This window comes from Thamnophis elegans, chromosome 2 (assembly GCF_009769535.1).
Source record: "Thamnophis elegans isolate rThaEle1 chromosome 2, rThaEle1.pri, whole genome shotgun sequence".
Lineage (NCBI taxonomy): Eukaryota > Metazoa > Chordata > Lepidosauria > Squamata > Colubridae > Thamnophis > Thamnophis elegans.
Genome location: NC_045542.1, coordinates 12,617,134 through 12,637,174, shown reverse-complemented (window position 1 = coordinate 12,637,174; position 20,041 = coordinate 12,617,134). Strand labels below are relative to the sequence as shown.

Sequence of the window (20,041 nt, the reverse complement as noted above, 5' to 3'; positions counted from 1 at the left end):
ATATTTTCCATTTACCGTAAGGAAGATGCACCGGAATATAAGACGCACCAAGATTTTGAAGAGGTAAATTAAAAAAAAAGTTTTTGCACTCTGCAGGCCTCCCAAACCCTTGGCACGTCCATTTTTGTGAAGGGGGCAGGGTTTTGGGAGGCCAAAAATGCTGCATTCAGGGTATAACATGCACCCAGATTTTCAACCTCTTTTTGGGGGGAAAAGGTGTTTCTTACACTCCAAAAAATATTGTACTTTTGTCATAATATTTCTGTAAGGTGTGATGGGCTGAGCTATGATTATTTCAGATGTCATTTGTTAGCATCTTTTACAGCTTACAAAAGGTATAAACTTACATAAGCCTCATTTCACAATCAGATGTAACAGAGTGGCTAGAGCAATATAGGATTTATACTGGATGAGCTGGGGATGAAAGACAGAAGACAAGTAGTTATTCAGATGCAGGTTATGCATAAGAGACTACAGGGAGTGTGTCAATTAACAACTTGTAAGGTTGTTGAGCCCTTCAGATTGGTGTAGGTTACAGCAGCTGAAAACATTCTGAGAACAGATCTTTTCATTTTTGTTTTCCTTAATTGGTATTTAAGATACCAATTGATGAAAGAACAGAACAGTATTTTGTAAATGCATTGAGGTGGGATAAATATGGTTTGATATTTTTCAATATTAGTTTCCAGTAGGCATAAAAGCTCAATGATTGGTATCCCTTGATATCCTATAATTGTGTCAAAGCAAACAGCCATGATAAATGCTGACCAACAAGTATGCAGCAATTATTACACTTGTTCTGTTCAGATTTGTACAGTCTGACTTCATATGTTGACAGCTTGACCCTTATTTTACTGTTGCCAAAGATTTGTGCAGTAGTTTCATTTTACTCATGTGTGATTTGAGCATAATGCTTACAATACTTGTTAAATCTTTAGTACTGATAGTTGGTTTCACCAGTGTGAAAGAGCACAAATGGTTGCTGGATTGTGCAAGAAAAAATAACATACTGCCTCTTATTATGTGGTTGAGCTGGACATACATGTTTTGGTAAAAACAAGTGGAGATATCTGATTGAAATGCTGCCTACCATGACTTATTTGGGGCAACTGGTTTTTCCATTATTATTTATTCTTGTCCTATTTTATACAGTTGTTGCAAGGATAAATTGATTATATTTTAGAAAATTACATTTAACACTCAAAAACCTTTTACAGGCAAAATATATTGTAGGCTTGCTTACTAGCAAAGGTAATTTTTATAAGTATAGGGTTTTTTCCACACTGGCAAAACATTTCTCCTGCTGTCCCAAAGGTGTTTTTTCAGGAGGCAGCTGGCTTTCTTGTTTTTTTTTTTCCTTTGAAGATGTTTCATTTCTCATCCAAGAAGCTTCTTCAGTTTTGACTGGATGGTGGGAAATGGAAGGCTTTATGTTCCTTGCAGACAGCTGTTCATTTGCATCCTTTTTGACTAAAGAGTCTTGAAACACTTGGAGGTTTATCTGTATCCTCAGGGTCAGTGAGTAGTAATGGTTCCTGTATTCTGCAATTTTTACCCCATTCGAAGGGTGTTCATCCCAAATTGCATAGCTAAAAGTCTATAGAGATTCTCTGTCATCCAGGCCACAGTTGTCCCAATTCAGGAGGCAACTGGACTTTCAGCACCTTTGGAACAACCATGACCTGGATGACTTGACAATCTCTATAGATTTTTCCTGCCGAAATACCCATCTTGCTTGCAGTTCCTTTAAATAAGAAATTGAATTTATCTTTCTAACTCAGGAGTGAGGTACACATTTCTATTCCTTAAGGCGTTGCTGGGCTCGTTTCGTTTCCTTAGTCTCGGCGTGAAGTTTCGAAGGGGCATGGCCCTGATACTGCAAGGGCCGCCTCTTTTTACCTCAAGGCTGAGGCCGGGCGGGAGGGGCTTCCCTGCATCAGTTTTTTCATCATAAAAGGAGGCAGATTCCCCAGGTCAGTGGGCGTGGCCTCGCGCTAACTTTTCTCCTTGTAGCCTATCAGGGCGAGCCTCTGTGTGACGGACGCTGGCTGAATCCAATGGAGTCAATGGTTGGGTTTAGTCGCAGTCTAGATAGGAGCGGTGCGACACTGGGGAGGTTTTTGTTCCGGGCCCTGCCGCGGCCATCTTATGTCAGTGCAGGCCGGAGGAGGAAACAGCAGCAGCAGCGCAGAGCGGTGACTCGGCAGCAGCGGCGGCCGCGGCGGGGCCTGACACAGCCTCATTGGTAATCTTTGGGGCTTCCCCTCCCCCTCCCGTCGCCTATTTCCCTAGAAACAGAGGAACATTCAAAAGGAATCTGGTCTCCATAGAAACGCCTCCCCCCTTTTTGTGTAGGGTTCCTTCTTCCAAGCCGGCAAGGCCTAGACCGCGTCTCGCCGGCAAGTAGCGTTACGGCCAACTGCTCCTCGTCTTGCGCCCCCCCCTTCCGTACCTTACCTGCCTGGGATTTCTAGCTTTCCTTGCCTCCCAACGTCCTTTTTATGAGGCCGCCTGGTGCCCAGCTGCCCTCTTAGCTGGAACAGCTGCTCTTTTCTTTCCTTCCTGTTAGCCTTGGCGCTGCGTTTTCAGCCCATTCAGAGAAATGCTCCGCTCTCTCGCTCTTTCCGTTTCGCCCATCAGATTCCCTTTCTCTTCTATGAAGGCTAAATGGGGGGATAATTCCCGTTTTCCCAGCAAAGGTTTCGTGGCTCTTCCTGGTCTATCCTTTCCTGAGGGATGGGGAACAAATTTGGGGGGGGGAGTGGAAAGTGTGGGCTGCCGTTACCTGCTGTAATTTTCTCCCGTATCTCTCTCCCCCCCCCCCACTTGGGGATGCGGGTTTCAGAGAAGAAGAGCCCGAATAAAAAGTCCCCGGGGGACGGGGAGGTTAGTCACCTGGGCGTAAATGTTGAGTTAGGAGTGTGGGAAGCGCTGCGAATTGTTGGGGTGGATTCTTTCTTTCAGCGGTAACGGTATTTGTGAAGAGGCCGTGTTACAGTATTCTTCGATTCGCTGAGGAGTTTACAAAGGAGATAAAACAGGATCTCAGTCATGCCAGTAGCATGGCAAAGCAGATTTTTGAAAGATTTTCTCCCCCCCCCCCCCCTCTCATGGATGGGGTCTAGGAAAATGTGGTTCTTCAGTGGTCTTTGATAGGAGTATAATCCGGTTGGCTTTAACATTGCTGGCTCTGCATCATTGGTTGTGATTGTTATCTCGGTATCTATTCCAAAAATGCATAGGTTTCACAGAATAAATGATAATCCCCTCAGTTTTCCATTGACTTTTTCTACCACTGGGATTAGTTTTTCAAGAATTTCAAGATTTGTTATCTGGGTTTTTTAACTTTAAGAATTCATTTTTGGAGAAGGCTCTGTATATTATTGAAAATAGGGAAGGCAGACAGAGAACAGGTACTGTAGTTTTGTATCTTACTAATTCGTATATTAAAAGGGATAGGTTAGGTATTTTGAGGCAATCAGGGCACTTGCCCTTTTACGTATCTGGGCGTATCTTATGATCACATCTCTGTCATGCAATCCCATCTATCTGAAATAATATAGCCCATATTCTTTGCATTTGTCTGCCTGTGCATGTGTGTCATGGGGCAGCTTGAATGTGATTCTGGTAAATCTGCCTGAACTGATTTGTGACTTAATTGTCTTGCACAAGAAGCTAATTAAAAGATTGCCCTGTTTAATTCTTATCCTTTATTGGTAGTCTTTACTTAAAATGTATACTGTAATTGGCTGGCTATATCTTGTACGTCCAATAAGCATTGACAATTAATATGCCAGGTCAAGTTTCCATGGCAATTATTTTTGTATTTTTTTTTTCAGATACTGTAATTTTAACCTGTAAAGAGGAAGAAAGCATGGAAAGTGTTTTCATTCATGGCTCTGGGTTTTATAGTAGAAAAGCTCAGAACTTCATATCAGATCAGAATTATTTGTGTATTTTCCTTCCTCATGTAGGCCAAAAGTATTTAGAGTGTATTATCTCCAATTCTGTTTTATGCTTTCTTTTATAAACAAGAAGTTTGGGAACAGAACTCCAGATAGGATTCTGAATCTAATTTTGGCATTTATATAAAATCCTGTGACATTGCCTTTGTTTCCTTTTTGTTACTTTCTTTTCATTACCTTAAAACTAATTTAAAAAATTAATAGTAAGTGTATGTCTTTGTAACCTATGCCTTTCAGTAAACATATCAAACCTTGGATGTTAAGTATGTTAAGGGTTCTGTTCTGACAAGGCATAAGACTTGTGGCTGCTAAATTTAGACAGTCCATCAAACTTGTATGCTTTTTCATAATACGGTATGTGTACAATTATTATGTCTTTACAAGTTCTTTTCAAACCCCAAGCAAGAAAGTTAACATAAATAAAGATTAAATACAGATTTCTATGTAAAAACTCACCCTAATGAAGTTTTGTTCCAAAGTTGTGAAATTGTACAGTCATCTTCAGCATCCATAATAATTTTATTTCTAATCTGGCTTTTGTCTCACTTATTTCTTGATTGGCAACTTTATTTTTGAAATCAATTTTATCTAGCATTTGATATATGCACCAATTTGCAAAATTGTCAATCATGGGACATATTGAGCCAATGGGAATAGGCATTTGTTAGATGGAAAATCCTCAGATGGACTACATTTCACCTTGACTCTATGGCAGAGATTATTGTATTTGTGCGAAGTCTTTTTAACTACCTTTTTTTCTGACATGTATCTGATATGATTGGTTGATCATTACATAGAACACCCCTGCTTATTGCTTTACTGAACTATAATGATAGAATTATGCTTTATATTTCCTGAAAGATACCTTGTGTATTTTTGAGGTCAGGGTTGGTTTTTGCTGGGCTTAAAATTCAGATATGGATACTAGAGATAAGATACTAGAGTTAAGATATCCTGAATGAAATATAGATTTGGGGTGCTCAATCATTTAGAAAACAGCTCAAAAGAGTCTAGAATGGGAAGCTATAGATCACAGAGTTGATACAACATAGTGATTTACAGTTTTTAAAAAAGATATCTGATTACATACAGACAAAATTTGTTGTCGTTGAGATAAAATATAGTGTAATTTCACATAAAACCTATTCCTGGCTTAACCCCAAACTTTGAGCAACCTGTTGATATGGCAATTTAGTTCATTGCTGTATTGTTAAACAATTGAGTATCTAAAATTCCTGTTTTGCAGCAAATCATTCATGCCAAAATATCCAGTTCCATTTTCTGCCTGTCTTTATGAGAAAGATTCCTTTTAGAACTCAACCTCTAGTGACTGCATGGACACCTGTTTTTTTCTTGTTTGCTCCAAGTCACAGCTATTTATTTCACCATTGTAGTGTTAGTTTCATATGGTTGCAGAGTCCTCTTGTTTTGCACTGTGCCCACTTCAGTTCACATAGCAAAGTTATCAATACATAAAATGATCAGAGCTTTTGTTTTTTAGCTGGCTTGTCATAGAGCCTGATTTCGTTGCTTAAGGAGGGATTAGAACATGTGTTCTTCCCATTCCTAGTCCAGCATCATAATGTCAACATCACACTGATTCTTACAGTTTATTCTACAGTTACTTATATTTAATGTCATTCTTGTGTTTTTTCCTCACCCAGTTCAAATAAGAGTAAATGGTTTTAAGGGAAAGTACCATATACCGTACTACATGTATTTTCATCAAGATTTATCAGGATTAATATCAATATGATATTAATTCATTAAAATGACTTAATGTTATAAAATGTTTGAAATTTTTACTCATTGGTTGTTCCTATTGTTCTTCAGGCTTAGAAAGGACAAGTTTTATATATTGATTATTTCTGTTTCAATTAACTCAGGTGAAAAATTATTTTACTATAGTGTAACTTTTATGCTCTTTGAATGCCCATTAAAATGGATATATTTGTTAATAAGTATGCTTGTCCCAAAACTATATGCTGCAGACTAGCTTCATAAGTCACTATGGTAGGAATAGCAAAAACTGTTTGTTTTTATTTGAATTTGTATGACAATGTCCAGTACGCCACTGTGAATTTCTAAATTCACAATAATTATCAGCAATAATGGTTGATATTTAATCTAGGACAGGGGTGTCAAACTTGCGGGCCGGATGCATTATGTGCTGGCCATGCCTAGTTTAGCGAAGGAGGAAAAAGTTGTGATACCTCACATGATGACAACGTGAGGATGTGAGTTTGACACAACTGATCTAGGAGGTAAACATTTTCATTCATTATATGTGGAAATTCTTCCAAAATTATTAGGATCATTTTTGAGTTAAATTATTCTTTGTTCAAGATAATTCCCTTTGCATTTTTCTGCTTAATTTATTCTACTTCAGTAATTTCTGCTAGAAAATTACTTCATATATAGTTTTGAAGAGGTGAATATAATAGAAGCTATCTTTGAGGATCATCAGTACCGTTTGATAGCCTTTTAGTTCAATGAATATACTGGCTAAATAAAAATAGTAATTCTTATTAGAGATATACGGCTTAAACCACACACCCAAAAAATTGCTGAACCCAGTGCTCACTTGGTTTTATTAATCAAAGAGCTGACAGCTGTGGTTTCCTCAATGGTCCCTGCATAAAGGATGGATTAACTTTTAAGTAATGGAAGCTATCCTTGCCTGGGCTTCATAGTTGTAATGCTGAGCATGTTAGGTCCAGTTGTATGCCTCAGTCAGCAGTGTCCTTTTATAGTATAGACATTTCTCTCTCTCCCCCAAATAGCCTCAAAGTCCATTTCAGAGAAGTACAAATTTGTATGCCGCTTCATTTGCAGGGTCTAACAAGCTTACAGTTAAACAATTATAGTAATAAAACAACCAATAATTATTGAACCAGCAGATCAACTGTCGGTATCGGTAACCTAACAATAGAACACATAGTCTCAAAAGAATTCTTATCTGATAATACAGCCATACCTCAGATGTAACAGGAATGTTCTTTCTTCAAAAGGTGAACAGAAGAACAGATTATAGAGAACAGAATTAGATTGTAACTAATTTTAATTTAATTTTTTAATATGATCCTTTTGTTACTGATTATGGCATTTGTTACCACAAATCAGTATTGTGATTTAACTCTGTAAAAGTCTTCCTTTTTTTACTTCATTCTGTTTATATTTTTTACTGTACATTGCCTAAGGCTCCCCTCCCCCATTTTTTATGAAGCAGTAAAACCTTATTGACCTTGTATATATTCTTCCACATATTGAGAAAAGAAAAAAATATACTCCCTATTTCTTGTTGGCCTGATTTTGATTTGAAATCAGTTGTACTTCCTACTCAGTGTTATGTCTATTGGTGCTCTTTTCCAAATTGCTTCCCTTCAATCTGGAAACTAACTTGCTGTTGACATTTCCTTACTAGATGATTGGATAAGGTATATTCTCTTTCAAAAACCAGCAAGAATTGTGTTTAATCAGGAAATAAAATGTTACATTGGTGTGGAACATGGATAACTGCAGTCATTTTACAGTTACATGGAACAAGACATCCTTCGTCTTTATGATCTGTTTTTACAAGCAGATAGGAAAGATTACAGGTAGTCCATGATTTATGACCACAATTGAGCCCACCATTTCTGTTGCTAAGTGAAACATTTGTTAAGTGAATTTTTGCTCTATTAATGACTTTCCTTGCCACAGTTGGTAAATGAATCACTGCAGTTGTTAAGTTAGTAATACAGTGTTAAGTGAATCTGGCTTCCCCCATTGGCTTTGCTTATAAGAAGGTCACATAGCCCAATGAGTCAGTTGCCAAGCATCTGAATTTTGATCACGTGACCATGGGGTGCCCTAACGGTTGTGTGAAAAATGTCTATACTTTTTTTCAGTTCCATTGTAACTTTGGTCACTAAATGAACTGTTATAAGTCGAGGACTACCTGTACTTATATAACACTAAAATTATATATACAGTTGGGAGGAAAGGTGGGAAGTATTAGCTTTGCAGAAACTGACATTAAAACTTTTAAACATTGTTAGCTTACCTTGCAGCTAGCATCATAGTTTCTTAGAACCATTGTAATCACTGAACCAGTTGTTACTTTTCCCCTTCATGCTGTAATTTCTTAAGACAGATCCAAAGTGATATTACCTTGGCTGCTACAAGAAGAATATCAGCACTTCAACATAACGTTTGGCTGATCTGTATTTTTTTATTATGATTTTCCTTTGACTGAGGAAATTCAGTCATTTGTGTCTAACATCATGATAATATAGCATAATTGAGCAGGCTGTATGGTGTGGGGTTCCATAAATTAATTAAACTCAGCATATGGCAAAAAAACCTGGATGCTCTTTTGAAATGGATGCTCATTTATTGAGCTTGTGAGACAGGGCTTATATAATAAAAGGATTATAAACTTTTTCTAGGAACAATAAAGCTGATAATGAGATGCTGAAGTCATACACAACAAGAATAAGTATAATATCATTGGATGGATTTAAATAGACTATATGTAAAGCAGGATTTATTTAAAGAATTTTGTTCTTACCTGTTTAAGTAAGCATATCCTGGGAAGGAATAAGGAAATGCTTTCTTCTAATGAATTTGTGGTACAGGTTGATCTCTACTTGTGATCATAATTGAACCCAGATTTATGGTCATAAATTGTAGTCTTAAACTGAGGCATCATGTGACCAGACTGGATTTATGGGGAAAAAATTTTTTTGCAGCAGTCGTTAAGTCAGTCAATTTTCTCCAATGGGCATTTTTTGCCAGAAATGAAATAAATGTCAGACCTTGACCAAGATCACAGATTATGGTTTATTGACTGCAGGATGCTGCAAATGGTCATGATGCAGCAAACATTGGCCAGGTGTCTAAAATGTGATCATATGACTCTGATATGTTTGTAAATAGCCTTTGTAATTTGGAAAAGGGTTGTAAGTAGCTTTTGGGTGGTCCATCATAATTTTGAATGGTCATTAACTGGTCATAAATTGAGGACTACCTGTATTGGATAGTGAACATTTCTTCTTTCATGCTTTTTCCTACCTGCATTTATCACTCTAAATGGTAATGTGTTGTAAAACTGGATTTTCTTTTGGAGTGTTTCAATGCAATTTCTACAGAAGTATAAGCTGTTGGGATGTTTCTTAGAAGTATAAAAATGTTTTAATAATATTACATCCTAATGCTCTGTAAGCAATAAACTCATTGTTAATTGCTAATAATATTATTTTTGGCAGCTAAGAATGATTCACCTATTCTTTTTTGTCCACTAAAACTGATTCATTAGTAGCCCTTCCTTAGTCAGCCTATTGATTACAATTGAGTTATTTCTGTGGCACCTTGGAGACATTTGCCATAAAAGAACAGCCTAAACTGATGTCATCTGGTTCAGAATTCTGTGATTATAGTGTAGCATTGAAAAATAACTAGTTTTACATAGTAGATTAAAAAGGAACTTTATATTTTAAAACTATTTTAAAATACCACGCAGTATTGTTCCAGTACTCTGGAAATACTTTTTTTTTTCTGATGAGAAATCTGCTAAGAAAGACAGTGCCTTTTTCAATTGATCCAATATAAGATACTTTTAGCACAGAATGTGAAGGAAAGCTATGCTTCCTCAAAGATTTGTTTTCCATTATGCTACTGCCATACTTGATTAACTGGTATGATTTAGTTGGTTGATTCTGCAATTAGTACTCCAATGGGACATGGGAAATAGTCCCTTTGGGGTGTCCTCTAAGAGACCACTGGTAGCAACATGTTCTTCACATGTAGCAAATCTTTTGATTCCCTCAGGCAACAAAGATTGTGGACCAGTATTGGGAGGAAATTGTTAATTGCTTCTGCTTCATTGCAACAGACACTATTTTTGTATTTCTCTCCTATTCCCATAAGTGCTTTGCCTATTGCAAAGGATATTTTTGTTTTTGGCAGAGTCATAATCCTGCTGCAAAATGATTAGATTATCAAAGATTGTATTCTCATATCTGTATTTTCCATTGTGCATTTAGATGTCCAGCTCGCCGTTGTCCAAGAAGCGTCGCTTGGGTGAATCAGAGTCAAAGACGGGTTCAAACTGCTCCTCTGGAAAATCCATACAGACTGATTTGCGTGAAGCGCCTGCCAACGTAAGTTTCTGAATTGATTAATGCAGCATACTATCTCTGATTCTGACATAATGATTCTCTACCTCAGCGGCCCCCAACCTTTTGGGCTCCCGGGACAGGTTCCATGAAGAGAGATTTTTCTGTGGACCGGAGGGGCATGGTTTTGTGCACCGCCTGCATCCCAGAAATGGGGCTTCACCTTGTTTGCAGGGCCCAGTTTTTGGCATGCCGCGGCCTAGTACTGGTCCGTGAACCGGGGGTTGGGGACCCTTGCTCTACTTGCACAGAGAAAATATGTTAGCTTTAAAGATGGGCAAGGGTAAATCCAGCATTAATTTTTATCTTGGTAAAGAGCCTATTGTCATGATACAGAGAGGAGGCAGAAAATCTTAATGCCTCCCCAACTTGTAAGCACTCTTAAGTCTATACTGGTGTGTGTGTGTGTGTGTGTGTGAGAGAGAGAGAGAGAGAGAGAGATCTAAAAAGGATTTCTACATTTTGCTCCCAGATTGAGTCTTGATTACAGTCCTTCTCTTAGTTACAGCCTGTCCTGTGAAATTGATAGAAACCATTAAGTATCCAAATAGTTATATCTTGAATATGTTTATAGATAGCAATTATTACAAAATTAATACAAGGGTTTACACTTCTATAAAAATGCACAAGATAATCTGGAATCTGCAACCTCTGATTATACAGGAGTCAAATTCCCTGATTTTACATTAACAACTCTTGGGGACCTTTAGTGATGTGCATACATATAAGTCATTGTACCCATTGTTACTATCTCTTATATCTAGCCTTTTGTACATGTTACAACACATGCTTTCTTGTCCTACTAGAGCAAGTGGTATAGCAAGCAGTGGGTAGTATAGGTAGTTTTCAATTTACGACCACAATTGAGCCCAACATTTTTATTGCTAAGTAAGATAGTTAAGTGATTTTTGCCCTATTTTACCACTTTCTCACTACATTGTTAAGTGAATCACTGCAATTGTTAAGTCAGGAACACAGTTTTTAAGTGTATCTGGCTTTCCCATTGACTTTGTTTGTTAGGTCATAAAACATGATCACATGAGCCCAGCACACTGCAATTTTCATAAATATGAGTCAGTGTCAATTGTCTGAATTTTGATTGTGTGACCATGGGAATGCTGCAAAGGTCATACGTGGGAAAAACAGTCACAAGTCACTTTTTTCAGTGCTGTTATAATTTCAAATGGCCACTAAACAAACTGTTGTGAGCCAATGACCACCCGTATTTGTAATATGAATTTGCAGTCATCTGGTCATCTTGTGTTGAGTTATGACTGGCTTGTGTTCAGCTCTTTCTTAGCTTGGAGAATGTACATTTATTTAAAAAAAATAGGCTTTTACTGTTTTGGTTCCATTTCTTGGAGAAATAATTTGGGACAGATTGTCAAATATTGGGAAACCGCTGCTATGCATTGAGAGTACTGCAGATTGGGGGGGGGGGATTGAAAACTGCAACTCCTCCCTGGTAATAGGTAGCCTTAGCTGTGCCCTTACAAAATGTGCTCTGCATTCTTCTGTAAGGAATTAATAAGCCTGAAGGTGAGTCTTCATGTAGTATTAAAAGAAATACTCAGATTTATACAGAGGAATAGAGGGACAAAGAACGCTGTAATGTCCGTTTCCTTTTGTATTTGTTGTTCTTTCTTGTAATGCAGTTGTGGATTTGTGAAATATATTACCTGAGTTGCCATCCATAATTCAATTGACCAGATCTCTTGACTTCTTTTTGTACTTTAAATTCTTCTTTGGCAAATAATTAATATTTGAAATGCATTGAGAGTGATAAAATATAGAAACCAAATAGTGGTTGTTCTTAGTTATTTGTGTTTCTTTATCACATTCTTTTAATGATCAAAAGGCAGTCAAGGATTAATTGATTATATTTGTCCTTTCCAGGGTATGGCCAAGAATGGAAGTGAAACAGATATTGATGAGGGTCTATACTCAAGGCAGCTGTAAGTATCAAAAGGAGAATCGGAGCTGTTTTGAAAAGTAGATTGTTAGTACCAGTCTAATATGTGAATATTAAGTATGATGTGAATATTCACATAGTAAGTAATATGTTAATATAAGTATGATGTGTTTTGGAGCTGTTGAACTTTATCAGCTGTTGAGAGAAACCTGCCTGTATATGGGATGCTAAATTTTCAGGTTGGACCAACAAGGCACTGAAAATGTAATCCTTTTCCCCATTTGTCCTGAATAGATATGTATTGGGCCATGAGGCAATGAAACGAATGCAGAATGCCAACATCTTAGTATCTGGTTTGCGAGGACTAGGTGTGGAGATAGCTAAAAACATCATTTTGGGTGGTGTTAAATCAGTCACAATCCATGACCAAGGTATAGCTGAATGGTGTGATCTCTCTTCCCAGGTAGGTGGTTCATCCTACCTCTCAATTCATTTTATTCACTTAAATATGGTTCTATTTGTGATTGCCTTTATTGAAACATATTTACTACTAAAACATCCCCCCACTTCCCCATCCTTTCTTCCAGTTCTACCTTCGTGAGGAAGACCTTGGAAAGAACCGTGCTGAAGTATCTCAGACACGGCTCGCTGAACTCAACTCCTATGTACCTGTTACTGCTTACACTGGACCTCTCAGTGAGGACTTTCTTAACAACTTCCAGGTACTTTAATTTCTCAGAAGCGAGGGTTACTAAGCACTTTATATCAAGAATTACTTTCCTGATTCAGTAAACAATCTAGTTAGATATTTGGCTTATATTTTCTATATACACAAACAGAGTTTTTGTGAGCATTACTAAATAAAATGAAAAATAGGATGGGAGAGAAGACATGGCTGGGAATATTACTTGCCATAGACCAGGAAGTCTGAACAGTGAGCTGATACTGAAGAGCTCCAGATTTCTAGTGTGATTTATTTCAAAGGCTTTTTCTTCCCTCCATCCAGTTTCATAACCGCCCATCTCCCTATCTCCTTTTTGCAGGTAGTTGTGCTCACCAATTGTCCCTTGGAGGAACAGTTACGTATTAGTGATTTCTGTCACAGCCAAAATATCAAACTTGTAGTGGCAGATACCAAAGGACTCTTTGGGTAAGACAATAGTTTGTTTTTAATACCCTTTTCTGTGTTGTGACCATTTCTTTCAGTAGGGTTTTTCTTTTGGTTGGGATGAACTGTTTGGGATTCCTAACCACCATATGTCATGCGCCACACAGCCCAGTTATGGGGTCCCAACCTTGGCTTTCAAGACCACCAGGCACAGTGCTGAAGGTGCTCCAAAGCCCCTAAGATCGCCCATTTTCTCTCTCTTATAGCCAGTTGTTCTGTGACTTTGGTGAGAACATGGTTGTGACAGATACCAATGGAGAGCAGCCACTTAGTGCTATGGTCTCAATGGTTACTAAGGTAATTATTTCTTGAAGCTGGCAGTCAATGTTCTGTTTTTGAGGTAGATTTATTGATTTTCTCAGACCCACACAGTAGCTCAAATTTATTTTTCTTGTACAGGGGTGCCCTGGAGAGGTAACCTGTCTAGATGAGGCTCGGCATGGTTTTGAAAGCGGAGACTTTGTTTCTTTCCTGGAAGTTGAGGGCATGAAAGAGCTTAACAGTTGTGAACCAATGGAAATCAAAGTGTTGGGTGAGACATGGTGTTACTTTGAGTTGCACAAAATGTAGATGTTACTAGAATGGAATATCTGTCAAAGTTTTTTTTTTTAAACTGTTTGACAAAATTATCTTTTGGTATGTTGGGAATCATATAGAGTGCCTAATATGTAACATTAACTTGGAATTTTAGCCTGAGTTACAAGTGACAGTCAGTTTGGTGTAGTGGTTAAAAAATATCAAGCTAGTACAAAGCCGTTTGGGTGGTTTTGGGCCAGTCGCACTTTCTCAGCCGTAGGAAGAAGGCAAGGGCAGACTATTTCTAAAATTGTTTCCAAGAAAACTGCAGAGACTTGTCTAAGAGTGAAGACTGAGTTGAAGGTGCAAAAAAAAAACCACGAAAAAGAAGTCTACAAACATTGAATTGGTTGTAAGTCTTAAGCATGCTACAAATAAGCATGTTAGAGAATGTGGAAAGATGCTCATTGTAGCATCTTCATTTTCTTGTATGATTTTTTTTTAAATTTCCTGAAAATTCTCCAGTTCATTACTCAGAATATAATTACTTTGGCACAGCATAACAAAAACATTTCATGGTCCATCTTCTCTCTTTGCTGCTTGTTTATTGTAGCATGAGGGCATATTTCTTTTCTTCCACTATTACTTAGAATTTAATCCTATTGTGGAAATGTTAGAAAAATTGGCTCTTACTTCTTTCTCATGTCTATTAAGAAAGTTCTTCGAGACTAGTAATTTGACAAGATTGTTGAGGATTCTTGGTCCAAGTTAATATGGCAATTCTGCAGTGCCAATGTTTTTAGTTTCAGTGTGGTTCTTTGCCCGTGACATCTGTATGGGTGTACTTATTCTTTTCTAGGTCCCTACACATTTAGTATTGGTGACACCTCCAACTTTTCAGACTATGTACGTGGCGGCATTGTTACCCAGGTCAAAATGCCAAAGAAGATTAGCTTTGTAAGTGTCTTTTCTGACAGATTCTGCATTTTTTTTTTGCTGGGCAAATTCCCATGGTTCCCAACAACATCCTGCCATTAGAACAATCTGGCACCTTTTGATCTGCCTGTGCCTGTTCTTGGGTGGTACGTAAGCACTGGCTTGGAGGTTGGAAGTAAGCAACTTCCCTGCCAGTAAAGGGTAACTATGAAGGCATCGCTGCCTATTTTCAATTTTTCCATTATTTTTCTTTCAGAAATCTCTGCGCACCTCTCTGCCAGAGCCAGAATTGGTTGTTACTGATTTTGGCAAGTTTGATCGGCCAGGCCAGCTGCATTTGGCATTTCAGGCCTTGCATGAGTTTCACAAAAAGCATGGGCATTTTCCCAGGCCTCGTAACGAGGTAGGCTATTCGGTTCCATTTTTCTTTTTCTAGTTTGCAAGTTGAGATTTTTTTCCCCAGTAACAGTAGTTCATATCAACCACAGAATATACAGCTACTGTTGCAAGCAAAGTCACTAATCAAAGAATAATGCTTGGAATACTGGTGTAAATCTTGTACAGAGTTGCTCACTTTCCATTTCTTAATCTGCTTGAATGTTACACTAAATGCAATACATTTTTATTCAGGGACCACTAGTTGGTCATTTTATGTACTTTTATGCTTAGGCATTTTTAATGATAGCTATTATTTTACACAGACTGCATTTACCACAGGTTACATTTATGGTTTTGGTGAAAAACGGTCCTCCCAGGTTTCCTTAGCCTTTATCGGACTTCTTCCATTCTTCCTCAGGCAGACGCTAGCGAGGTGCTATCTTTAGTGAAAGATCTCAATGAGCAAGCAATGCCCCCACTTAAGCAAGAACATTTGAATGAGGACATCATCAAGGAACTTGCTTTCCAAGCCTCTGGAGATCTGGCACCTGTCAACGCCTTCATTGGAGGCCTAGCTGCACAAGAAGTTATGAAGGTACAATATTTGAAAAACTTGGCAGATAGTAAAAGGATTCCACTTAGTCCATGTTTCCCTTATTCAGCAGCTTTGGATTTGGTAAACAAATCCTCTGTAATAATGTGATGGTGTATAATGCCAATTTATTCCTGAAATTTGCTTTTTCAGGCAGAACAAAACTGTGTGGTATCAAAGAGACGTTCTTTTCTATTTCTCCGTTTTAGGCCTGTTCAGGCAAATTCATGCCTATCATCCAGTGGCTGTATTTTGATGCATTGGAGTGCTTGCCTGAAGAAAATAAGGATACCTTGACTGAGGAAAATTGCAGCCCTGTGAGTAATATAAACATAAGATGTATCCTGGGAATCACCCCCCAAAAATTACTACTCTGTTAATGCCTTATTTTACTGCAACAAAGAGATTTGGAAGTCAACACTTCTTTTTCTTTTTCCAAATCCTTCCTCACTTCTCCCCCACCCCCCTTTCACTTTTTTCCTATTTACTTTCATATTTTGTATCTTATTTTATCTTATAACTCAATAAAAATGTTAAATGGGGGGAAAGTACTACTCAAAATGGCTGGGAAAACAATTTGTAAGTTAGGAGACATATATTAAGCCTGGGGCCAAAAAAAGGAGTGGTTTTAATTGTTTATACTAAATTTGATTGTGGAGTATATTACCGTATAATATATTCTTTCCCATGAATTCCCTGGTATGCAATTTGAAGTAGCATGTAAGACCAGGAATAGACCCATAATGAAATTATTGTATCATTTATATGAAAACAGTAGCGTTGGGAACTTGAAACTTTTGAAGTAGTATATAAATAAAATGCAGTGTTCTGTATTTATAGGAATAAAGAAATTATGATTATTGATGATGATTATTAATGAGCAGAATTAGGGAAATGGGGATATTCCATCCTTTGAAGAATAGGTACAAACTGGTTGCCTCTTTTTCCCCCCAATAGAAACATTGCCGATATGATGGACAGATTGCTGTGTTTGGCAATGAATTACAGGTTAAACTGAGCCAACAAAAATACTTTCTGGTAAGTGTTGACATGATTTTTCAGTTTCTTGGTATGTCCATCCAAGCAACCTGCTGACATTTTTTTTCCTCTCTCTTAGGTTGGTGCTGGTGCCATTGGCTGTGAGCTGCTGAAGAACTTTGCTATGATTGGTCTGGGATGTGGACAAGGGGGAGAGGTGGCTGTGACTGACATGGACACTATTGAGAAGTCCAATCTCAACCGGCAATTCCTCTTCCGACCTTGGGATGTTACGGTCAGTTCCATTAGTATCAGGAGTGTGATTTCTGGGGTTACAGAAGGGTCAGCCATAGGACATTCGGTGAAAAATTGTCATGGTTTGCTTTGGGAGTTTAGTGGAGGTTTAACAGTTGATTTTGGCAAATTTAAGGGCAAGAAACATGTTGTTTTGTGATCGATTGTGAATATTGTGTTTACTTTTTATTTTTAGTTTTTTTTTTTAAATAATGGTAATACTGGAAGCTGTAATGTGAAATTTCTATACCCAGAGTAAAACTTAATATTTCAAACCATCTAGAAAATGAAATCTGATACAGCAGCAGCTGCTGTGAAAGAAATGAACCCAAACATTCACATCAAAAGCCACCAAGATCGTGTAGGCCCAGACACTGAACGTATATATGATGATGACTTCTTTGAGAATCTTGATGGAGTGGCAAATGCACTGGACAACGTAGATGCAAGTAGGTATCTGCATGTGGTTTTTGAACTCATCTTAAAGTTAGAAACACATCTGGGGATAGAAGTATAACAGAATAGTGTAGAGAAGCTTTATGCCATTGTGTTCACAATGTTTGAAGAATAGGCAAGAATGTGACCAGCTCCAGCGACTTTTGAAAGAGTGCCAAACGTTCAAACTGAATGAAACCAAATTATGACCAAAGGGGATTACATTATCTCAATTTTTTAGATTTTAAAAAATGAATTGATTTTAAGTGACTGAAGTCTAGATTTGTCTGCCTCTCTAGATCATGAGTGCTCTCACAGCAAGTACAATAGTTATGGAAATAAAGTGCTCATCCTTCAAGCACTGAAAATATAATTGATCCAATTTGAGGCTTTTAACCGCCAGTGCTATCCAGGACTGGAGGTTAAATTGTAATCATTCACAATTTTCTTATATACTTCTTTTTAGGGATGTACATGGATCGTCGCTGTGTCTACTACCGCAAGCCCCTGCTGGAATCAGGGACACTGGGGACCAAAGGGAACATCCAGGTGGTGATCCCATTCCTAACAGAATCCTATAGCTCTAGCCAAGATCCACCTGAAAAATCTATCCCTATCTGTACACTGAAGAACTTTCCTAATGCTATCGAGCATACTCTACAGGTGAGATTCCAATGATACAAACATTTGATAGCGACAATACAGTAACAGGTTTTTTTGGAAGTTGGAAGGTGATAATTTGAATGTGATAGTGATCCTTTTTAGTTGAATGCTCTTGCTGTTGACATGATCAAGGAATTGTAGCTCTTGCTCTCTCTAGAAGGAGCAAATTGGATCTCCTCTTCACCTTATTAGCAGGTCCTGCTGACTTCTATGTGTCAACTATTGTGTGATACTTTATTTTGTATAATTCTGTTTAGCGCAAAACAAACTACCGTTACAAACATCAGCGCTTGGTACCAATTGGTTTAACTCCTGTGTCAAGGTTGGAACTCTTGTTTTATTTTCCAGTGGGCCCGTGATGAATTTGAAGGCCTTTTCAAGCAGCCTGCAGAAAATGTCAACCAGTATATTACGTAAGTACTATACTGTATTGAGGGCCCAAAATTGGCTAAAGGTGGTTAACCTTTCATTATAAATACTAAAGTATAGCTCCATGCAGCAGTAGGTTTGACACTATTTAATAACGTGTAATGCTTTCTGATAATCTCTAATGAAGCCAATTGATTCAGAATGGTGAAAATATGTATCATAGTGGTATGGTTTGCAGTTTCTATTAGGCTCAGGGAAAATTACTGAACCAGTTCTCATTTCTTTCCAGAGATGCCAAATTCATGGAGCGAACCCAAAAGCTGCCTGGCACTCAACCTTTAGAGGTTTTGGAAGCTGTATTCAAAAGCTTAGTGACTGACCGTCCTAAATCCTGGGGTGACTGTGTGGCCTGGGCATGTAATCATTGGCATACCCAGTATAGCAATAATATTCGTCAGTTGCTGCACAACTTTCCCCCAAATCAGGTGAGTTGGTAAGGATTCCTGTGTCATGGCCTCAGTCTCTCTTTATAATGGTAAAATGGTATATTTTGCTCTGCTGTCCTTTTAACTATTTCCATTTTTCTTTTCAGAAAACTAATTCAGGAACCCTCTTCTGGTCAGGTCCAAAGCGATGTCCTCATCCACTCACTTTTGATGTCAAAAATGTAAGCATCATGATCTGCTTGAAAATTGAAAAAAATATTAGCTAGATGATAGGTGATAGGAGAAAGATTTCTACTTCGATCTTCTGTCCTTACAAAGTGCAATATTGACATTTACACAGGTAGTCCTCGACTTATGACCATTGTTTGGTGCCCGTTTGAAATTACAGGTCACATGATGAAAATTTGGGCATCCACAAAGGCACTTCAACTCCGCCCCCAGCCTCCATTGATGCCTTTGGGGGGGGGGGGCAGAGTTGAAGTGTGTTTGTGGACGCCCAAATTTTCATCATGTGACCTGTAATTTGCACTCCATGGCCCCTGCTGCCCTAACTGCCCTTTGCCGTCCTTTTGCTCCTACTGCTGGTGAAGCATGCCTGGTCTGGCCCTTTGCAAGGCACCTGTTGGCCACATGGGATTTTCTCCCCCAACTTTCACATGGCAGTTTCCTCACAGGACCTGGGGCAGATGGCCTCATGTTACCTTACAGAAGGTTAGAGCAGGCATGCCTCATCATCGAGGCAAAAAGATGGCAAAGGTCAGCTGGGGTGGCAGAATGCAGAGCAACAGGGTTTTTGGCGTGCAAGGCATGAAGGGTGGCTGGACCGAGGCAGCCGGGGCTTCCTGGGTAGCAATATCACACCGTGGTATTGGGCCAGGCTGGGCTTTGCACTGCAAAGGGATTTACATTGAGCTCAAAGTTTCTTGTAGCTCCAGAGCTGCAGCATGTCAAGCAGCCTCAGCTGTGTGGCTCATGGTCTACATGCCACATTACAAAGCAAAGTCGCTAAAAGGCATAGATGGGGAGAAAATATGCAGGTGGGGAGAGTTCAAGAGGGAGTAGTCCTTTACCTTACCGAGGTTCAAGGCTAGAAGAGAATAAGCCCACAATGGCTTGGCGTGGGAGAAGTATTCAATGACACACAATTCTCGGTTAACAATGGAAATGGGAAGTGCTAGGATTGCTGTCACTAAGTAATTATTGCAGTCACATTGTCAGCTGTCCCCTGTTC

General features: G+C 38.5%; 1 protein-coding gene across 2 annotated transcripts in view; it reads left to right on the top strand.

Annotated features, from left to right (window-relative positions):
- UBA1 (ubiquitin like modifier activating enzyme 1) overlaps positions 1–20,041 on the top strand; it is a 42,629-nt gene that overhangs the window by 18,206 nt on the left and 4,382 nt on the right. Inside the window, exons 1-19 of one of the 2 annotated variants that reach the window (XM_032210024.1) lie at positions 2,140–2,245; positions 9,992–10,108; positions 12,020–12,078; positions 12,330–12,498; positions 12,623–12,757; positions 13,079–13,185; positions 13,410–13,500; positions 13,603–13,735; positions 14,579–14,676; positions 14,912–15,058; positions 15,452–15,628; positions 15,835–15,942; positions 16,583–16,663; positions 16,743–16,898; positions 17,181–17,346; positions 17,799–17,995; positions 18,344–18,408; positions 18,654–18,849; positions 18,957–19,031. In XM_032210024.1, coding sequence (XP_032065915.1) covers positions 9,992–10,108; positions 12,020–12,078; positions 12,330–12,498; positions 12,623–12,757; positions 13,079–13,185; positions 13,410–13,500; positions 13,603–13,735; positions 14,579–14,676; positions 14,912–15,058; positions 15,452–15,628; positions 15,835–15,942; positions 16,583–16,663; positions 16,743–16,898; positions 17,181–17,346; positions 17,799–17,995; positions 18,344–18,408; positions 18,654–18,849; positions 18,957–19,031 — 2,277 coding nt within the window. In that variant the 5' untranslated portion in view covers positions 2,140–2,245. Of the gene's footprint in view, positions 1–2,139; positions 2,246–9,991; positions 10,109–12,019; positions 12,079–12,329; positions 12,499–12,622; positions 12,758–13,078; positions 13,186–13,409; positions 13,501–13,602; positions 13,736–14,578; positions 14,677–14,911; positions 15,059–15,451; positions 15,629–15,834; positions 15,943–16,582; positions 16,664–16,742; positions 16,899–17,180; positions 17,347–17,798; positions 17,996–18,343; positions 18,409–18,653; positions 18,850–18,956; positions 19,032–20,041 lie in introns of those variants that run through there. The other variant, XM_032210023.1, reaches the window with a different exon arrangement.